This window comes from Talpa europaea (genome assembly GCF_964194135.1).
Source record: "Talpa europaea genome assembly, chromosome: 12".
In the NCBI taxonomy this organism is placed as follows: domain Eukaryota; kingdom Metazoa; phylum Chordata; class Mammalia; order Eulipotyphla; family Talpidae; genus Talpa; species Talpa europaea.
In genome coordinates, this window is record NC_140079.1 from 24,103,363 (window position 1) to 24,125,033 (window position 21,671).

Consider the following 21,671-nt stretch of genomic DNA (forward strand, 5'->3'; position numbering starts at 1 on the left):
CTTGTCTTAAAATAGGCATAATAAACACAACTCTAAAAGTGTAGTTATGAATAAATGGTGCCACTTCTGGGACCATAATTTAAGATACAAAACTTATGATGCAACATGGATTTCCCTATCTTTTCATGGCTATCTGAAACATAAAGGAACGTGGTATTGTTGGGGGGAGGTGGGGGAGGGTAGAAAACTAATGAAATGCAAGTTACAATGCAACATAAGAAAAGAAGTTATAAACAGCATGTATAATATGATCTCATTTCATTTTAAAAAGACATATTTGTCCATACATCAACATCTAGAGGACAGACATAAAATACTTAAGACTGGTAATCACTGGACAGAGAAATATGGTGTTTTCAGTTGCTCATTTCTTACCTACTTATATTTTTTCATTTTCTTCATATACATATATGTGGCTTTTGAAATTTTAGAAGATGCTTATGAAACCCAGTAATAAGCTCCATCCCTCTTTATCCCCAGAAATTCAATAAATCAATTTTGCTTTAAATATAAAGCAAGCCCTACACAGAAGTTAATCAGAGCAAAACAGCATGCTGAAGTAGAAGCTGGGATGGACCAGCTGCCAGAACACCTGAGTTCCAGGCCCAGTCCCCCCTTATCAGCTATGTGACCTTGGATACCTTGTGTAACTTCCTCCCCACACCCTGCTGGTAATAAAACATTGAGAATAAAGCACACGCATCCACAATGCCTGAGTCACAGCTGATTTAAAAGGTTATAGACTAGAATATTGGTCCTCAAGAGTTCATGTACCTCAAAATTGCCTAGAAAAGTCAAGGCTCAAATGGCTGGGCCCACCTCCAGTGTTTTGATAGGTGAGGTAAGGGGCCAAGAATCCACTTTACAAGTTCCCAGGCTGTGCTAAACCTGCTGATCTGGAGATTACCATAACCACTGCAGATGTTATGGAGATTGCCATAACCACTGCACTGGGGGCCAGACGGGGTAGCAAGGCTCTTCAGGGTCAAGTTCCGAGTCACCACCTTAGATCTGTGACCTTGGGCAAATCTCTTAATCTAGCTGCACTTTACTTTCTTCACCAATAAAAAATATACATGTCTGCTAATAAATACCATCTGCCCCCAAGATTATTATGAGGATTAAATGATTGAAACTTGTGAAAGGAATGCATAAATTCTACCAAATTATGCAAATAACATTAATTATATAAGTTAGGCAACTAAAGTAGCTAAAATTTAAATTATTTTTATTTTAGGAAAACCATCTTAGACATAGAGATGTCTGTCAGCTTACATTCCCCCAACAGTAAAGCGCCATGCTTCTAGAAAGTATGTCTGAAGTTTTAGTCCTCTGCTCTTCTGGTGATACTAGTGCCTTGGTCAGATACCAGTCTGTGAACATGTAAACAACAACAGCAAACAACACGAGTTAAATTTATTGAACACTGACTATTTATTGGGCACTGTGTAACATAAATCTCAGAATCCTCTTTAGTAGCTACTTCATAATCCCCAGATTATAGCTAAGAAAGCCTAGGCTTCAAATGGTCAAATAATTTGCTCAGGGTCACAGAGGGAAGATCAAAAGCAGGGTCTCTAACTAATACGCTGCAATGCCATTTGTTGATTCAGCCAATACAGACATTATTCATTGATTCAGGGCCAAGAAGAATATCTAATTCATAATTGTTATTCAATCATTATCTGCCAAAGAAATTACTTTCAATGAGATTAGATTAGAAACTAGTTCACTTACATTCCCTGAACCCCCAATTCATCTCTCCTTTCCACCTAGTACAGGGACCTCTCAACTTTTTTTTTGTTTGTTTTTTAAAGATTTATTTATACAAGAACGGGGTACAGGCCAGATGCGCGGGAGGGTGAAAGGATTCACCAGAGACAGAGCGGGGAACAGAACAGGCAGACTGACTGAAAGACACTGCTGAGAGGAGCAGCGGGTGAGACAGGAGAGGTCTGCTGCGCCATGTGGGATTCTCGCCGGCGGGCCGGGATCGAACCAGTGCTACAGAGGCTGCGAACAGCCTCATAGTGAGGCGCTCAACCGCCTGCGCTGCCAGGGAGGCCAGGACCTCTCAATTTTCACTTCTTAATACTTAGTGTTCGCTGTGCTATAGTTATGTTTCCTTACTTGCTCTGTTTCATTTTTCCCAGGTGAACACTGGCCCCACATGTTTCTATGTACCTCTTGTTCATATCTCCATATATTCTGTTTTCAGGGGTAGAATGTGACATGAGAAGAAGTCAAGGACAAACAAGTTTCTGAGGACCCCAGCATAAAGGGCAGACAGAGGAGGAAAATCTGGTTTCCCACTGAAAGGATTTTTCTTTTGATCTGTAAGAGTGTTAGATTCTATTTTTAGTTCCACCTACTTCTAATCCTGACCTAACCTCAATTTTCCTGAAGTCCTCTGAGCACGAAGGGGCAAGAGATGTCATGTGTTTTTCCTTAATTTCCTTACTCTACTTGAAACAACAGACATCCAAGCCTAAATATCCCCACTTATTGAGCTACAAAATTCTCAATGTATACACTCCAGTTTTCCCTTAGTGGAACAATGTCTCTATTTAGAGCCATAAATGCTGGCTTTCCTGCAACTGTAGGGATAAACCCCACTACCAAATTATCGGATTCAATCATATGCAAAGCAAACCTACAATAGTTGTTGGCATAAATACACAAAGTGCTATATCCTACTTCTTTTCATACATTATTCTCAATACATATACCCACAGACATAATTCTTCATAAATACACAACTGATAATATGCATGTTTTTTGTGGGTACAATCTTTGTTATTCTTTTCCTTCTTTTTTGGCTATATTGTACCCATAGGGCAGACATGGTACATCCAGGGATCTAAACAGAGTTTCTTCAGGGTCTCCTGACCTTCACATCTGTGTACATTAAAATGCAACTAGTGAAGTTGCTCTAATACCAACCTGTACCGCCTGTCAGATGCAGATTGTCCTTCTCCCAAGAATGGTTCGATAATGCTCTCACTCAACTGCTCCCCTCTGATTTAGCTAGTAACTAACATCCCCAAGCTGAGAGAAGAGCAGATGTGTTGGGTCGTAGAGCTCCAAGTCCAGCAGGAAACTTAGGTCAGTTTCCAGATGCCTAATGGCAAATCATATTTCTATAGCAACTGAGCATTTGAAAAATATTTCCATGTGCATTTATCCCATTTTGTGCTCACAACACACCTTCGGAGTTGATATTTTTACTTCCTTCCCATTTTGTAGATAAGGACATGACTTTTTCAGTAAGTATATCTAATAAGTAGTATAATTATAACCACACCACACTCCCTGGTTTTGGGATAATGCCAGTTTATATGATCATATTCTGGTGAATATTTGAGACTGCCTAGATGAAAAAGGAGATTACTTTCCTGAAGCAAAATATACACCCAAACTGAAAAAATGACACTCAAAAATGTTATTCTCTAGATCTATGTAAAAGCTGTAGGTAATAAAACTCCAGGCCTTGCACCTTTCTACAATGCACCCTGATCTCTGACACACTCCCAGGTGGTCTGACTTCTGACAATGTTAGCAATAAGTGGTGAGGTGAATAAAATCCAGGGAAGAGTTCCCAGGTAGGTAGATGAGCATAGCTAGCGTCACCATAGGCCTCCCACTGGGAAGAGAATTGCTGCAGAAATCACTCAATAGTCACCAATTTCATTCTCAGGGAATCAAGAAGACAGCTGGGGCCTAGTTCCCCCTGTTCTAGGAAAACTGAATTATCAAAGCTTTTCCTGGTGTTATGAGGGCAGAGTGACAATTGGTAATCTAAGGGACTTCAAACACATGCCCAGTCCTTCCCCACAGGACATCTACTGAGTACGGGGATTATGTGAATTAAAGCTTCTAAAATGCAAGGTGAAATGTCCACCACTCTGTGCTATCAGGGAACAAAGACGCAGGGAGAGGTAAGGGGCTGCATTAAACTCACTGATACAAATTTACTGAGCAGCCTTTACAAATACTTGCCAGAATGTGAAACTACAGGCAGCCTGCAGAGCCCAACTGAAGACACGATAGAACCTCTCCTCTATTTGCAGAGCTTAAGACACAAAGACCCAACCACTATGGAAAGCTGTGTGGAGATTCCTCAACCTGCTAAAGATGGAGCTTCCATATGATCCAGCAATTCCACTTCTAGGTATTTGCCCAAAGGACACAGAAACATTAATTCCAAAGGGCACCTGCACCCCTATGTTTATAGCAGCACTATTTACAATAGCTAAGCTATGGAAACAACCCAAATGCCCAAAAATAGATGACTGGATCAAGAAGATGTGGTACATATACACAATGGAATATTACTCAGCAATCAAAAAAAGATAAACTCATGCAATTGGCAGCAACATGGATGGAGCTGGAAGGGATCATGCTCAGTGAAATAAGCCAGAAAGAAAAAGAAAAATACCAGATGGTCTCATTCATAGCAGGAATTTAGAAAACCTAAATAAGGGACCAGGAAAAAGACTAATTATAATAAAGCAAAAATCAAAATCAACAAGCAACTATAAACCAAAGACACACTACAGAGGGAGAGGGGAGGGAGTAGGATCAAAACAAGGGGTGTTGGGAATTGTATGGGGACTATAACCAAGATGAAAATGCATACATTTTGTAAAAATGAAAAATGATGTAAAAAATATATAAAATTTTAAAAATAATTTTTAAAAAAAGACCCAGCTGACAATCAAAACCCTGCAAACATCAAGCTCTAGAAATAAGAGAAAGTAATGTAGACTGAATCTTCCTGAAACTTCAGCACAGACCTACCTAACTCAGCCCAGACCCTGATAAGATTCATTGGTCAGCTCCTCACCCTAAAAGCCTAAATAAAAGATAGCACCATGTAGCATATCTGTGTTTCTTTGTTTTCTTTGATCCACAACATTTGCCATTCAATGCAAAATTACAAATAGGTAAGGCCACACACAGAAAGTAGACAGTAGAGGTAGCTCCATATTTTACCCTGGAATTAGCAACAAGGAATTTCAAATTCTAGTTAAAGTGATCAAGAAAATAAAAACTGGGTGAATTACAGTAGAGAAATTTTCACCAGAAAACTAGGATCCCTTGATAATAAAATGGAATTTTCTGGAGTGATAATAATGTTCTGATCTTGATAAAGTGTGGATTACAAACAAGTGTGTGCATCTGTCAAATTCTGTGGATGCACACTTAAGCTTTGTGCATGCCATTGTATGCAAATTTTATCTTAAAACAAATACTGAATTATAGTTAGTGATGGGCATGCCGAAATATTTATCGAGAAGTATACAGATGTTTGCAGTTTACTTGGAAATGCATCCCCAAAAATAACATGGATTGACAGTGGATAGGGCATGGGTACATAAATAGAAATGCAACAAAGAAGAGCCTCCCTGGTGGCGCAGGGGTTAAAATCTCAGCACTATCAAACTATTGCCAGCTACTGCAGCATGATCAAACCCCGGCCTGCCAGGGACCTAACCCACATGACAAAGTAGACCTCTCCTGTCGACCCCCAGCATTGTACTTCAGTAGATCTGCCTGTTCAGCTCCCCACTCTGTCTCTGGTGAATCCTCTCACCCCCCGCACTTCTGGCCTACACCCCAGTTCTTGTATGCATAAATAAATAAAAATAAATCTTTTAAAAAAAGGGAAGTGTAACAAAGTAAGATCAGTAAAATACTAGTGATAGAATTAACTATTACAGATGTTCATTGTAAAATACACTCAACTTTGTTGCATATTTAAACTTTCATAGTAAGATATTAACATAAAAGGACATTGTGAATAAATGTAGGCAAACAAACTTGACAGTATGGATGAAAAATGGATAATTTCCTCAAAAATTTAACTCATTTGATTTACTGATTCAAAATATTCCACAAAATCTTTAACACTCCCTTCAAAATGTGAAGTCTAATTCCCCTCCCCTTGAATATGATCTGGATTTTATTGACTTCCTCCAACTGAATAAGGAAAAATATAGAAGCAGCAGCTGCAGCTTCAGAGATTAGGTCATGAGCAGCAGTATGGCTTCCTGCTCTCACTCTTCTCAGGTCACCTCGGGTCTGGGAACACCAGCTGCCAAGTTGTCCCATGGAAAGATCCACATGGTGAGGAGCTGAGGTCTCCTGCCAACACCCAACAAGGAACTGAGATTTCCTGCCAATAATCACAGAGTGATCTTGGAAATGGATCCTCCAGTCCCAGGCATGCTGGTGTATGTCTACAGCCTTCACCAGCATCTTAAATAAAACCTCACGAGAGACCCTTACCCAGAACAACACAGCTCAACTCCTTCTAAATTTCTGACCTGCAGAATCTTTGACACAATAAGTTTGTTGTTTTAAGCCCTAAGTTTAATATTTATACAGCAGTAAAAAAAAAAAAAGCCTTAAAAGCTAACAAAAAATCAACTAGAAGACCTGAAGTCAAATATTTTATTAAGGAAATTGTATCATTAACAAAAATCTCCCTGTAGGGTAAATGAAGTTGGTGAGACTTTCACACCACTGGCCTCTGTGGCTACCACTTGAAGCCTTGATCCTGTTAACTTAGAGGGCATATGGGTGTGGGGCATGGGGGTATGGGGCATGCGTGCCTGACTATAGACACCCGAGCATGGGTGTGTGCGCAAGTGTGCACACAAGAGACCAGCAATGGCTCCGAGAGAAAGAGACCATGAGAACGCCAGAGAAAGCCCAGAAAAAAGAGTATACAGAGATTCACAGGGGGCTCAAGATGCTGACTCTCTGATGGCTTGTTTCCCCCACTTACCATTAAAACATGTGAAAAGGATGCCTAGGGCCCCAAAATTCTCTTTCAAATCACTAGAACCTATGGTGCATCTACCCGGCCTGGAACGGTTGCAAAACACTCCCCTACAAAGGAAACTCCAAGCCTAGCTGGCTTCACCTGTGAATTCTTCCAAATATTTAGTGAAGGAGAGACAACAATCTTGCACAAATTATTCCAAAAATAGGTAAGTGCAAAGGAAATACTTCCTAACATTTTTAGTGAGGCCGGCAAAACGTGCCAAAGTCCTCACAAGGATTTTGCAAAACACTGGACAAAAGCAAAATCCTTAATAAAGTCTAAGAAAACTGAAACCACTAAAAAAATAAAAAAGATAATATGTCAGAACCAAAAAATTGCATTCCAGAGATGTAGGAATAGCATAACTTTCAAAAACCAGTCAACACATTTTACTACAATAACAAATATAAAGAGAATAATATCATATCAACATCTCAAAATATGCAGTAATAAGTTGCATTTCTATATATTAACATCAAACAGAAAATCATATTTTTCAAAAGATACTGTGAATAATAGTATCAAGAAATATCAAATACCTTGGAATAAATGTTAACAAAAATTGTGTAAGACAGTCACTGATCAGTAAAAATCATTACAAACAGAAATTACAGAAAATCTAAATAGAGGGATACACTCTGTTCATGAATTTGAAAACTCAATAATGTAAAGACAATTTTCCCCAAATTAAACTACAGATTTTAACAATCCCAGAGAAAAAAAAAAATCTGGTAGGTTTGAAATGGATAAGCTTATTATAGAATTCAAAAAATTACTGAAGGTCAACAATAACCAGAACAATATTGAAGAAAAATATAAAGCTGAGAGATCTACACTACAGGTAAAAAGCAGTTGTAGTTAAAATCGCATAGTATTGGTACAGAAAGAGACAAATCATCACCTAACTAATAACAGCAACTGCATTACAATAAGAAATGGGTAATATTTTCCCCAGTTTGATCCCCGGCCACCAGCAAGGGTCCCACAAAAAAAATAAATAAATAAATGGGTAATATTTTAAATAAATTGCACCAAGTTTATTGGATATCCAATACTATCTCTTGAGCCCTATATTATATGTTAAAAAACAGTTCTAGATGGGCTGCAGATCTCTGTGAAGAAGGTGAAACAAAACTATTTTAGAGAAGAGTTAGGAAAAAAAAATTTTTTTTAAGATTTATTTATTTATTTATACAAGCACTGGGTACAGTCAGAAGCGCGGGAGGGTGAGAGAATTCACCAGAGCCAGAGTGGGGAGGAGAGCAGGCAGACTTAAGTACACTGCTGAGGGGAGCAGCGGCGGCAGGAGAGGTCTGTGCGCCATGTGGGACCCTCCTCTGGTGGCCGGGGAGCAGCCGGGGCTCGAACCGGCGCTGCAGAAGCTGCGGGCAGCTTCGCAACCCAGCGTTCAACCGCTGTGCCACCTGGGAGGCCCATAGTTAGGAAAATTTTTTCAGAACGTTGGCAAAAACAAAAGTATCTCAAGTAGAATTATACAGCACTATCCATAAAAGAAAAAACTGATACTACATTAAAACTAAGAATTTCTGGTCATTAAAAGACACTATGGTGAGGTCAGGAGAAACTTTATTACTCATGCATGAGGTCCCAGACCTGGGTAGCCCTGAAAGGTCTGAGCACCCGTTTAAAGACCAAGGTGAACCAGTCGAGTGATAGAAGATATAATTATATATCTGGTAATGGTCTCATAGCCAGAACTCCTACAAATCAATGAAAAAAAGATAAGATAACCAAACAGAAAACAGATGAAAGACTTGAACATACACTTCACAAAAGAAAAAAGCCAATAGGACAAAGAAGCCAACTGCATTCATCAGAAAATGCAGGCTAAAACCCCATGACGAGAAAATATATTATTGAGCAAATGAATATAATAGAGATTCCAGTCGAACTTCCAGCCCAGGTGCAATGAACATTCCAATGCAGGCATAATCAACAAGTTTGTTTATTTACAGGTCCTTCCCCTTCAAGATGCTTGGCCAGGGTCTCAGCACTCTTATCTACAAGGTCGGGCAGCCGGCCAAGCTGGTCTCTCTCTCCAAGGCCATCCCCGAATGCCTGCCTCTTCTCCCCCTTACCTTACACCCTTGTCTGGGGCCTTTGCCACAAGTGGTTGTGCCTGCTGAAAAATGATATTGTTCGTGTAACAGATATGGACATAGTTGTGTATAAAAGGAACCCTTGGTCTTTAAACGGGTGTTCAGACCTTATGGGGCTACCCAGGTCTGGGACCTCATGCATGAGTAATAAAGCTTCTCCTGACCGAACCATTCCTGAAGTACCGCTTGTTCTTCCTCTGCCTGGGTAAAAGACTAGAATTTATTTCTGCAACCCCCAAAACAAAGCTTCTACACACCTTTCAAGATCACTATTTTTTTTAAAGATTTATTTATTTATGCATACAGGAGCTGCGTTGCAAGCCAGAGGTGTGGGGGCTGAGAGGATTCACCGGAGAAAGGGTGGGGACCCAGTGGCACAAGGGGTTAAGATGCAACCGTGAAGCAGTCTGCAGCCTCTGCAGCAGGAGTTCCATTCCCTGGCCAGCCAGGGAGCAACCTGCTATTTTTTTTTTTTTTAACTGCAAAAGCACAATGGTAAGCATGTGGAGCAACTAGAACACTCATCAACTATTGATGAAATGTAAACTGATATGGCCGTTTAGGAAACTAATAAAGATGAACATATGCAAAACATTATGGTCCAGTAATTCACTGGCATATACCTAACAGAAATGCATATTAGAATATTCACAGGCGCATTATTGCAATAGTCAGAAACTAGAAACCCAAACATCCATCATCTGGTGAGTGGATAAATAAATTGCTGTATTTCTGCATAATAAAAAACAATGGAAATTGGATACACACAACAACATGGATGAATCTCAAAAATAAGTTGAGCAGAGAATCTAGCCACAAAATGTATGTATATATAAATATATACATGAATGATTCCATTTCTATAAAGTACAAACACAGACAATATAATGGTTGATTCTTATACACATAATGCAGCGCTAAATAAGGCCATACAAAAGAGTATTTTGTATGATTCTTTTTCTATACAGTACAAAGAAGGTAAAACCATGCTATTAGAAGTTAGGATGATGATTATCCTTTGGGAAATGATAGTTATTAGTAGCACAAAGGCAGCTTCTGGGGTGTTAGTAAGGTTCTGTTTATCTTGATCAGATGAACTGTACGCTTACATGCACATTAATGTATGTAGATTATACTTCAGTAAAAATGTGAACTTATTTTAAAAGGGAAAAGAAAATACATGCCTACAAACCAATAATAAATATTTGACAAAAACACACATAATGAAAAGAAACAGAAATGGGGGTGTCGAGAAGGAGGCTAATGGGTGACAGAAGCAAAGTATCCTTCCCCTGCTCCCAAGCAGAAGTGCTCCATTGGGCTCACACACAGCTTGTTTCTGAACCACTTCCAGCCTGGGGGCAGGGCAGGAGGTCCTCCCAGCCCAGACTCCTGTAGGTTAAAAAACAGTTCCTGGAGAAACCCCCATCCCAAATACAGATTTCCCACCCATCTAAAGGTCGTGTTCCTATAAAACCCTTCCTCAGCCAAAATGACGTAAAGCAAAGAAGCTATTACCATTAATTTCATGGAAAAATTAGGGGGCATTCCCAGACCCAAAATAACCTACCAAATCATCCCAAATAACACACAAAACCTGAAATCACACTAACAGTAAAAGCCAGAATAAAATGATACCAACACGGCCGTTAAAAAGTCCTTGCAGGGTAGGAGCTCGGCGGGCTGCTGGCTGCTCAGGTGCACTGCTCAGGTGCACGCTGCCTCCAGAATGACTGCCGCAAAGCAGCCCTGAACACTAGCTTTGCTTTTCCCCTTTGTTGTAAAAGTGAAAATCCTCGTCATCTTTCTTCAGGTGCACCAAAACGGGCAGTCATGTAGGTCTACCACAAAAGCAAAGTGGCTTCATAATGGGGTTGTTCAAAAAGCAGAAGATGCCTGTATCTTAAAAATTAAACTTAAAATATGTCTATCTGCCAACCTTCACACACAGGCGCGCGCGCACACACACCTTTGTCATGGTCAGGAATGCCTGGTTCAAGTTTAGAATCCTGACTCCCCAGGTGCCTTCTTCCCAACCCAGGTTAAGTCCCACATTTCAAGAGATCCCACAGTTGTACATGTGGGCACCCCAGGACTTTGGAGGTCCACATGAGAGATGAAGATACAGAGCCAAAAGTGACTCGCCAGCAACAAAGAGTCCTCCTAGGTCTAAAGGGGAAAGAGGACTTTTCTCTCCAGATTTCCAAGGAGGTGTTCTTTCCACTACTCAACGCTGCCACAGGTCTCTCAGCTTTCTAGAAACCCGATGGAGCAGGGGGGAAAAAAAATTAAGGTAACTTACATGGAAATTGTAAATACATGATTGAAGAGTTTTGGGAAAAGACCAGAAGCAGGGAAGGAAATTTGACACCAAATACAGAGCAGTTTCTGGGAAAGAGCCTGGACCCAAAGCAAAAATCATCATTGGGACAAAGAACACTGTAGGAATAGCAATCTGAGCTGAGTCTTGGGGGTTCCATTCCCACCCCAAGCCACAAAATGAGGGCCTTCAACACATATAAGCAATCTCCACCCAAATTCCACACCAATTACATGGGGGTGCCTTACTCTACAACCCTCCTTCTCTCTACCACCCCACCAAAAATAACTTATTAATGAGAAGGTATCATAAATCCACAGGAACAGTCCAGAAAGAGCAGCCTGGCACCAGCCCCAGCAGACACCCGACCCTCCTCCAGCGAGGACAAGCTAGGCTGGGCCTCCCTCTAATTACCAGGTGCTGGCTGCGGACCTGGTCAGTTATTTAGAGAACCAGTGCCTGCTCCTAGCACAGATATCTGCGAGGCTGGGGCTGCAGGCACTGTCTGATCCTGACACTGCCATCTCCTGCTTCAACTGGGACCCCTCCCGCTAACTCTGCTCCGCAAAGCTCAGCAGCACCATGTCTCTCGCACACACGGCTGCAGAGTACATGCTCTCAGATGCCCTGCTGCCAGACCGCAGGGGCTCCCGCCTCAAAGGACTGCGCCTGGAACTGCCCCTGGACCAGATGGTCAAGTTCATAGCGGTGGGCTTCCCCTTGTTGCTGATGTCCCTGGCCTTTGCCCAGGAATTCTCCTCCGGTGAGTGGCTTTGATCCAGCCTATGAGCCAGATTCCACTTTGTCTCACTCTTTGCAGGGGCTCTGACAGCTCCCACATTGTGTAGATTTCATGACTTAGGTCTAGGTGTTATGAGTCTGGGACACCAGCAAAACAGAGGCACCAAAAACATAAAAATTGAAATTCATTTTCAAAATTTTACAAAAGAAAATATTTCTTTTTAACTTTAATGTTCATATATTGTATGTCATTGCAATAATTAAGGTTGTATTTTCATTTTCATGTGCATGAGAGAGATTGGGGCTCTGTAAACTTTTTCAGCATCTAGGATCTCTGAAGTTCATGCTTTAGACAAGTCTTTTCTCCAAGTCTCTTCCCACTCCCTAACTCCAGGATTTCAATCTTGAGAACGGGTTAAGTGCCTGACAAAGCCTGGCCATCATTGATACTGAGTAAATCCATTCCTTCCTCTCCCCAAACCCCAGTCACACACTCAAACATTAACAAACACCCATTTCTCATGTTCTAGGGGGCTACATTATCTCAGCAAATCTGTTCCCCGATTAAAAAGGATTGTGGATTTCCTGAGAATTGAGATTACTGGCTTTCTTTTCTGCCTGTGTGATTAGCTTCAAACATGTCCCAGGGAGGTGTGTCAGCTGCCTCTTCATTCACCCACACAATGGGGAAGACATACTGGATCTCTTTTCTGCTTCTTTCTTGAACATGATGGGATATCAAAAAAGCCAGAAACTGTCCTTCCAAGCCCACTTTCCTTCCAGCACCACCTGCCTACCCTTTCTCCCTATTTGGCCTCAGCAGTCCAGGCATAAATGGTCTAAATTTTAGATGAAAAGCTGCCAGCTCTCTCAGGTAGGCGACTGCAAGCTCCATGCCAACAGCAAGAGGCCAGGGAGCCCCACTGCCCAGGCCTGGAGGTCCAGGGGAGCTCTGAGAGAAAAGAATCAAGTGGCAGATGCCAAAGGTGAATCAGACACGGGCAGGCCTGGGTCAAATAGTGGAGGTCCTGCCCCCACCCCATCCTACAGTGGCAGGGCAGCACTGAACCCAGAAAACTGGGACATGAGAAGAAAGCAACCGCCCAGTACAGAAACTAGTAGAACTGCCATGGCAACTGCTAGAAAACTCACAGCCGATGGTACCACAGATATTCCATTTCTTCAGCCCAACTCAGGGCTGCCTAAAGGTGTACTCCTGTTTCAGGGTCTCCCATCAGCTGCTTCTCTCCCAGTAACTTCAGCGTCCGGCAGGCAGCCTATGTGGACAGTTCCTGCTGGGAGTCACTGGTTCACCACGAGCAGGATGAGACTGGCCAGCACACGATGAAATCCCTCTGGCCTCACAAGGTAAGGCGGGCTGGGACTCAGGCTGGCCTCAGCTGAGTGGAGTGGGAGGGAACTGCATTTCTCTCCTATCTCTTCACCGTGCCCCTCCCACAACCCCTTACCCCCACTCCACCCTCCCACCCTTGCATTCTGCAAACAGCTGGTGATCATTGGTTACCCACTTTTATCTGACTAGAAACTGAGGACCTGTGTATGGGCAAGGCTGGTTGACTGGCAGTCTTCTGTTCAAGGTGACCCCCCTTGGGCCATTTCATCCAGAAAACCTCAAATATCAGTAGCAGCATCTTTCTCTTGGGCTGGTCAGTTTTCCCAAGAAGAATCATTTGATCCTGAATTTGTGTGGCAGGCACAGGGTGGAGTGGCTACCAAGCTTGGTTGCCAGCCCTTTGGGAACCCACCTTTGGATCTCAGCATTTAGTATTCACTCAACTTATCCCCATTTGTAGTTTGGTCCCCCTGCTCTCACCTGCCCCAAGTAAAGAATCTCTTGGATTTAATGTTTCCAAAGAGTAAAGCACAAGTCTCCTGTCAAGGCAGTAGCTTGTCAGGGAATAAAGTGCATTCAGTTACAGAAAGAATCAATAAGTCGGTTTTTTTTTTTTTCTTTCAATATTTCTGTTTTCAGCGTCACCTGCACCCCCATTTTCAGATGTAAATTGTGTGTCCAATTTCTGAGCCTTTCTGGTTCTAGAGTAGAAAACAACCTCTTGCCCTGCCTCAGTTCCTTGTATTCCACAGGCTGGACTCCTCTATCCTGTCCAGTTTCCCATATTTTATTGCTCTGGTCTCCTTTCCTATCTCCTTTGACCCTATAAGGTTATTTTTTTAATCATGTACATGGCACTCCAGTGGGGCTCCATAAGGGAGTAGAAATTATATATAATTCACAATGTCTAATCAGAAGTGACTGTCAACATTTTCTGCTTATGACAATTGACAAGGCCTCAAAATGCCATAAAATGTCACAGACCCTGACAAAATCAGAGACTTACTAGAAAGGGCTCTTGAGGACTCTGTTCAGAGATGTCACTGCAAATGTTTTAGCAAATTCTAGGTGGTGACAAGTTCAAGATTTTGTAGCGAACTGTCAAACTGTTTTGTTCAAACTGTTGAATTGTTCTGATCCCAGAATCACCTAGAATTTTTTGGTCTAGATTCTGGGGCCCAACTTCAAACCTCCTGAAGCAGAATCCCCACGGGTAAAGAGTTTATTTTCAAGAAATGTCATTTCTTGAACAGATGGGGAAAGGTTCTAATTTTTTCTTGTGGCCTAGTCTACTTGTCCTGACCTCTCTTGTTTAGGTTAGAAGCACACGTACGCACACGCATACACATGCATGCCTGTAGGTGCCTTTCTCCTCTACTTGAATGAAACCAAATATGCATGCTCCCTCTTTTGCTCCAACTCTCCTCTAAAATAAAAAGCAGCCCTGACTCAGGAGAAACTTACGAGTAGTTGTTAAGGGAATAAGCTCCCAAATCCTTGTTCCAAATCCTGCTCACTTACCCACTAGTTGTGTACCCCAGTACAGGTTACTGAACCTTTGCAGGCTTTGGTTTCTTTCCCTGTAAAATAGCAAGGCTAATTGAAACAAAGCATACTAAGCCATAGTAAAAGGCTCCATCTCTTGTATGCATAAATAAATAAATCTTTTTTTTTTTAAAAAAAGGCATCTTTTAAAAGTCTTATGAATGTTTTTACTTCAGGCAAAAGAATGGACCCAACCCTGCAAGGTGTGGTAAATAGGATGAGGAGACATAGGAAAAGTGCCTCATTTCACATAACTAATAGTGTAAATGAGGACACAGGCTTATGCCTACTTCAGGGTCAGCTCAAATGCCTACCGACCAACAATACCCCACAAAGAATACTTAGATCTCGTAGTTTTGTTTGGCATTACCCAGAAGCAAGAGCTGAGAAAAGGCCACAGCACCTGAGAAGAGCCAGGGAAGTCAAATGGGATTTGACCTCCTTTATGGAAGCTTTAAGTAAAAGTCAGCAATCCCAGGGCTCTCAGTTCCACATTGAATGCTAATAGACTGGCTGTCTGGTGACAAGAACCTGAAGCCATCAGGGAAAGAAAACTAAGACTGAGAGTAAAGATGCTGTCACCTGGGATGCCAGGCCTGCTGTTGGCATGAGCTCTGGTTAGCTGCCCAGGTGGCACAATGGGGAACGGGCAGTGCCTGCTTACTCTCGTGCTTACTCTCCTCTCTGGGGCCCCACACACTTATACAGTCCCCAGATTGAAAAGTGGAACTGGGGAACATGAGCTCCACCCTCCTTTCATCTCGTGGCACTCACTCAGCCAGGTCAGTAGAGAGCCTTTGGCCCTGAGGTCCTGGCCTCACAGTGCCTTCCCTTCTGAAGCAGCAACCAGGGGATGAAAACCCCCAAACAACACCTCCTGCACCAGGTCCCAATACCTCAGGCCTCCCTCCTGAGCTCACTTTTATCCTGCAGGCCCTCCCTTACTCCCTGTTGGCCCTGGCCGTGGCTATGTACCTGCCGGTTCTGCTGTGGCAGTACGCAGCTGTGCCTGCCCTCAGCTCGGATCTGCTGTTCATCATCAGCGAACTGGACAAATCCTACAATCGCTCCATCCGCCTAGTGCAGCACATGCTGAAGATCCGGCAGAAGAGCTCAGACCCCCATGTTTTCTGGGATGAGCTGGAGAAGTGAGTTGTCACTTCCTCTCTTTTCTGAAGAATTCAAAGGAGCATCCTGATGCTAACCTTGCAGTCATCTTTAAACCACCCTCTACACCATCCTTCCCAAGAGTGCAAAGTGTTTAACGCACATCCTCATTAACTTTCTGTCACTTCTGTTCAGGGAGAGGAGACAGGACCCTGCCTCCAGTTTAAGATGAAGACACTGAGTCACAAAGGGATTCAGCTCTCTGAAATACCACCTTCATAGACCACTCCCTGCTCAGAAACCTCGGCTATCTCCCTCCACCCACACTGACAGAAAAATATGCAAAGTATTTCAAATTCTCTAAAGCCATCCTCACACTGTCACCAACTACTTTTTCAAACTTTCCACTCCACCTAGGGGGTCTCCTCCTTTTCTCCTAAACAAGTCACTCGTTCTTTTAAACATTCGGCATCATTTACTGAGCACCAGGTGCTACCGAGTTCTGGGTACTTCGGGGGGCGGGGTAGGGCGGGTGGTGATGGTGGTGGTGGTGGTGGTGGTGGTGGTGGTAGTGGTGTGTGTGTGTGTATGTGTGTGTACGTGCTTTGGGGGAAGAAGTGGGGAGGAGACAAAGTCACACCTACCCAGGTGAGGTTTACATTCTGTTGAAAGAAAGCAGACAATGCCTATGCACATAAGCAAACTCTATGGTCGACAATATGAAGAAAATGCAAGTAAGAGGTCAAAAGCAGGAGGGGTGTGATGTGGTTGTAAATGGGGTGGCCAGAGAAGGCCTTCACCAAGAGGACGGTTGAGCTGGAATTTGTTCTGTTTCAAGTATATGCACATAATCTACCTCTGAAAAAAGTTCTTCTCCTAGCTGTCTGCCTGCCTAACCTTACCTACATTTCAAAGGCCAACTCCAAGGCAATCTTCTCCAAAAGGGTTTCTGAACAATCCGTCCCACAATGTTACTCACTCCTAACTTGTATGGCTACCACGGTTTGTGTCCATCCTGTTAGCAACATATCAAGGGCTATGTTTATTTCATATTTGCCACTCTTACCTGCCTCTTTCCACAAGCCTGCTCTTTTAGAGCAGGTACCAGAACATCACAGCTGTCCAGTACTTACAATCATATTTGTTTTTATACAGTTAATGAATGGCTTTAAAAATCACACAGAGGCACAAACATGTCAATTCTCAATGATGCACACCTGAAACTTACATGATGTTATCATGCAATGTTATTTCCATTAAATACATAAATAAATAATAGCAGGGAGAAATCATATAGTATATCCAGACCAAGAACTAGGATGTGGTTATTTAGACTCCCAGTCCAGTGCTCATTTAATAAGCCTATTGCTTCATAAGGATCATACTTCAGCTTAGAAGTTCTGCCCACCTTGCTGGGCAGAAATCCAATGTGCCCATTCATTATTCACTGATCATTCGCTGGGTTTATTTCATTGCACTCGTAGCTTAGAGAATTAAGATAAACTCACATGCTTCTTTTTGGGGAGAGGGGAAGTTATGCTCAGAAAAAGTAAATTTCTAGATGAGCTCAGAATGCCATGTTGGATAAATCTCTGGTTACTTACCCACTTGGCTGTCTCAGGATATGGCCTTCAGTGGTCCCTGCTAATCTTGCCTCCTGTCTTCCCTGCCCAGGGCTCGGAAAGAACGATACTTTGAATTCCCCTTGCTAGAGCGGTACCTGGCATGTAAGCAGCGTTCACATTCACTAGTGGCCACCTATCTCCTGAGGAACTCCCTTTTGCTTGTCTTAACCTCAGCCACCTACCTGTACCTTGGCCACTTCCACCTGGATGTCTTCTTCCAAGAGGAATTCAGCTGTTCTGTCAAGACAGGACTGCTAAGTGATGAGAGTCACATTCCTGAGCTGATCACGTGCCGGTTGACCTCCCTGTCTGTTTTCCAGATTGTGAGTCTCTCAAGTGTAGCAATATACACCCTGTTGGTTCCTGTGATAATATACAACCTCACACGGCTCTGTCGGTGGGACAAACGACTCCTATCCATTTATGAGATGCTCCCAGCTTTTGATCTTTTCAGCAGGAAGATGCTGGGGTGCCCCATCAATGATCTCAACATGATCCTTCTCTTTCTCCGAGCCAACATATCTGAGCTCATCTCTTTTAGCTGGTTGAGTGTCTTATGTGTGTTGAAGGATACAACCTCTGAGAAGCACAACATCGACACAGTGGTCGATTTCATGACTTTATTGGCTGGCTTAGAACCCTCAAAACCTAAACATCTCACCCACCGAGTATGTGATGAAAACCCATAGCTAAGAAAATATGCATTAAGAATTTTTATGCAAAGCCCAGATCTCTCTCCTCCCTCACAAGTCTCACACTAATACATAAAAAAAGCCCAGTGGCTAAGGTGGGATTCAATTGAATCATACATCCTGTATCATGTTTTCCTAAAGGTGAGAAGATAGAATCAATGTATAGAGACAAATCTACAAGTTGGAACCTCAGAGTCAAGGAACTGAAAAATTAGGTCTAGAGCACTCTGTGGGAATAGGAAAAAAATACTAAGTCTAGATACTCTACAAGGAAAGAAGGTTCTAAAGGCTATTTATGGAGGCAGGTTCTACTCACTATATTTACTCCCTGGCCTTTCTAGAATGCATAAACAGCTTATCCCAAGTAGGGCAATTTAGCATAAGAATAAAAAATGTGAAAACCTTTTTGTGTGGTCTGACATCCCAGAAATTTCCTTCATTTGCTTTGTGAAAGTCATTAATTTTGCTCAGGCCCTCTGCGGCCTGTGAATTTCCTGATGGCAAGAACTTGCCATCTGCTCTTGGGGGTTAGGACAGCATAGAACAAGGCCAAGATCATGCATCAATTATGGGTGGGGACTTGAGGTTCCCCACCTCAAGTCTAAAGCAGATACTCACATCAAGGACTGGAATTTTATGGACTGTGGGCTCCTTCACAATTCTAAATGGGCTCAAGTGTGCTTTTAGTATCCCAGGGGATGTTACACTTCTGCTTATAGCAATCACTGAAGAGTGACCACTAAGAATAACCAGGATAGGCAGTGCAGTGCTGTTGAACCCCCTCTCTCTTCTTGGACTTTCACCCCATTTTAGCTTCTAACTCCCATTACTATGTCTACAGTTAATTCCCAAGCCTTGGATCTGACTCCAAAGAACACACTCAGCCCACAATACCATGCTGTCTCTCACTTGATATTTCTTTTTAGAGTTCCACATTACGTATTTCTTCAGAGAATTTTGGAGAGGCCAATTAAACCCTTCACATAGGTCAGTAGAAAAATGATGTTGCTCCTGACAAATTCAGACACATTTACCTAAAACAAACACATGGGCTGGCATGCGGTTTTATTTTCACTAGGTAAAAGCCTAACTCTTTGTTTGGTACCTATGACCAAGTCTGTCGACTCTTTCAGTTTCTCTTCTTGCCTCTTTCCTTATACTCTAGTCAGCCACCTAATCACAGTTCCTATGCTTCTCATAAAATTGGGCTTTGAATATGCTGCCCACTGCCCCAGATGCCCTGTTCTTCCCTGGGCCAAACACTTGCTCTCCTTCAGGGTCTGCCCAGACATATGCCTTCAAGAAGCCTCCCTATCTCCTTCCCCTTCCCTAACCAGGTGATATTTTTAGGGGGAAAAGGATGTCCTAAAGCTAATCCCATACAGGCTTTGTGGACTCCATCCCCACCCCAGGTCAAAGCCAAAGACACTGGGAACTCCAATCCCATCACCACCAAAGGGAAGGTGGCTGGCACCTGAGGGTGGGGTTAAGCAGCCAGGTTGGTATAAAGCCAGACACGTGGGCTTGGGAGAGGTCCCCCATTTTGACTCTCCGCCAGCTCGCAGCGTCTGGCCAGCTCAGAGAGTGCTTTTTGGGTTTCCAGGTCGGTGGATTGGGTAGGACGCATTAAAGACTTTATTTCCCTATTTTCTCCCTGAGTTGTACATTTTCCTTATTTCCTTTTCCCTTGTAAATAAACCTTTTATTAACCTTTTGTGTGTGTCTGTAGTGGAGTATTAATAAGTCCCTTGTAAGCGCGCTGGTGAGGACCCACAGCCAGGCAACCCGTTCAATATTGGGGCTGCCCTATAACAGCTGGCGCCCAACGTGGTTTCCAAGCTTCACCCGTGGTTGACCAGTCCAAAGTAATTTTTCTTGCATTGGTCACCATAAAGCGCACTAGGTCCCATCCATTATCTACCTCTGAGATAAAACTTACTAAACTGTATTAATGTTATAGGACAGCCCCGATATTGAATGGGTTCCTGGCTGTGGGTCCTAACCCGCGCGCTTAAAAGGGACTTATTAATACTCCACTACAGACACACACAAAAGGTTAAAAAAAGGTTTATTTACAAGGGAAAAGGAAATAAGGAAAATGTACAACTCAGGGAGAAAATAGGGAAATAAAGTCTTTAATGCGTCCTACCCGATCCGCCGACCTGGAAACCCAAAAAGCACTGAGCTGGCCGGATAATGCGAGCTGGCGGAGAATCAAAATGGGGGACTCCTCCAAAGCCCACGTGTCTGGCTTTATACCAACCTGGCTGCTTAACCCCACCCTCAGGTGCCAGCCACCTTCCCTTTGGTGGTGATGGGATTTGGAGTTCCCAGTGTCTTTGACTTTGGCCTGGGGTGGGGGTGGAGTCCACAAAGCCTGTATGGAATTAGCTTTAGGACATCCTTTTCCCCCTAACATTAATACTGCCCATTTATTTGCAAGTCTTTCCCTATTAAATATATTTCCAAAAGGCTGTGTCATAACAGGCACTAAATAGATATTCTTCTGAATATATAGTGACTGAATGAGATGCTCAGTAATAACACGTTTGGCGCACACAGACCCAGCTTCTAAATAATCCTGTATGGAAAAAGTTTTGTGCACAAAGATGCACTTTGCAGCAACAGATGACCACAAAGTCAAGCAACATGGAAATAATTTTGTGAACGTTATAACTAGAATATTAAGCAGCCATTTGAAAATGTTCATAAAAATGTTATAATGCTGTGAAATGACTATAATAACAGTGAGTGAACAAAAATGAAGCATTATTTTCAATATAATCTACATTATATAAAAATGTATGCAAATATTAAATACTAACATGTTGAAAGTGGGTCACTCCAGGGAGTATTATGGACTTTCTAAAATCTTCTTTGTCCTATATTTTCTAAATTTCTAAAATTTGCATGAAATGCTTTATGAGTTAAGGAAGTGTTTCTAATAAAGAAGAAACAATAAACATTTTAATGCAACTTCCACTTAATAACTTAATAAATTGGCCTCTTTAGCTTGCAAATAAATTGGCCTCTTTAGCTTGCAAAGAAAGGCAAACAATAGCACTTCCCTCCTACTAGCTACTATACACATACAAGAAGAGGAATAATGAAAATAAAGTCAGACCACAAAGCCTGCAAAGACAAATTAAAGCTGGACAGCAAATAAAGCAAGCAGTTGACAAGCAAGGTATTGTTTTTTTTAAACAAAGTATCCTCCTATCATTGAGAACTATAGTCAAGTTCCAAGTTACAAAACCAAACCATATTATCAAAGGCATGAGAATATGGATATCTTGTAGGTTGAAAATATTCCTGGCAGTTTCCAAAACTAAATC

General features: G+C 42.4%; 1 protein-coding gene across 1 annotated transcript; it reads left to right on the top strand.

Annotated features, from left to right (window-relative positions):
- Positions 1–11,854: 11,854 nt before the first annotated feature.
- On the top strand, positions 11,855–18,333 carry PANX3 (pannexin 3; the record flags this gene model as incomplete). Its single annotated transcript, XM_084249074.1, has 4 exons — positions 11,855–12,035; positions 13,239–13,381; positions 15,846–16,060; positions 17,694–18,333. 4 exons carry the CDS (start codon positions 11,855–11,857, stop codon positions 18,331–18,333), a joined length of 1,179 nt encoding a protein of 392 aa, XP_084105200.1.
- Positions 18,334–21,671: the final 3,338 nt, after the last annotated feature.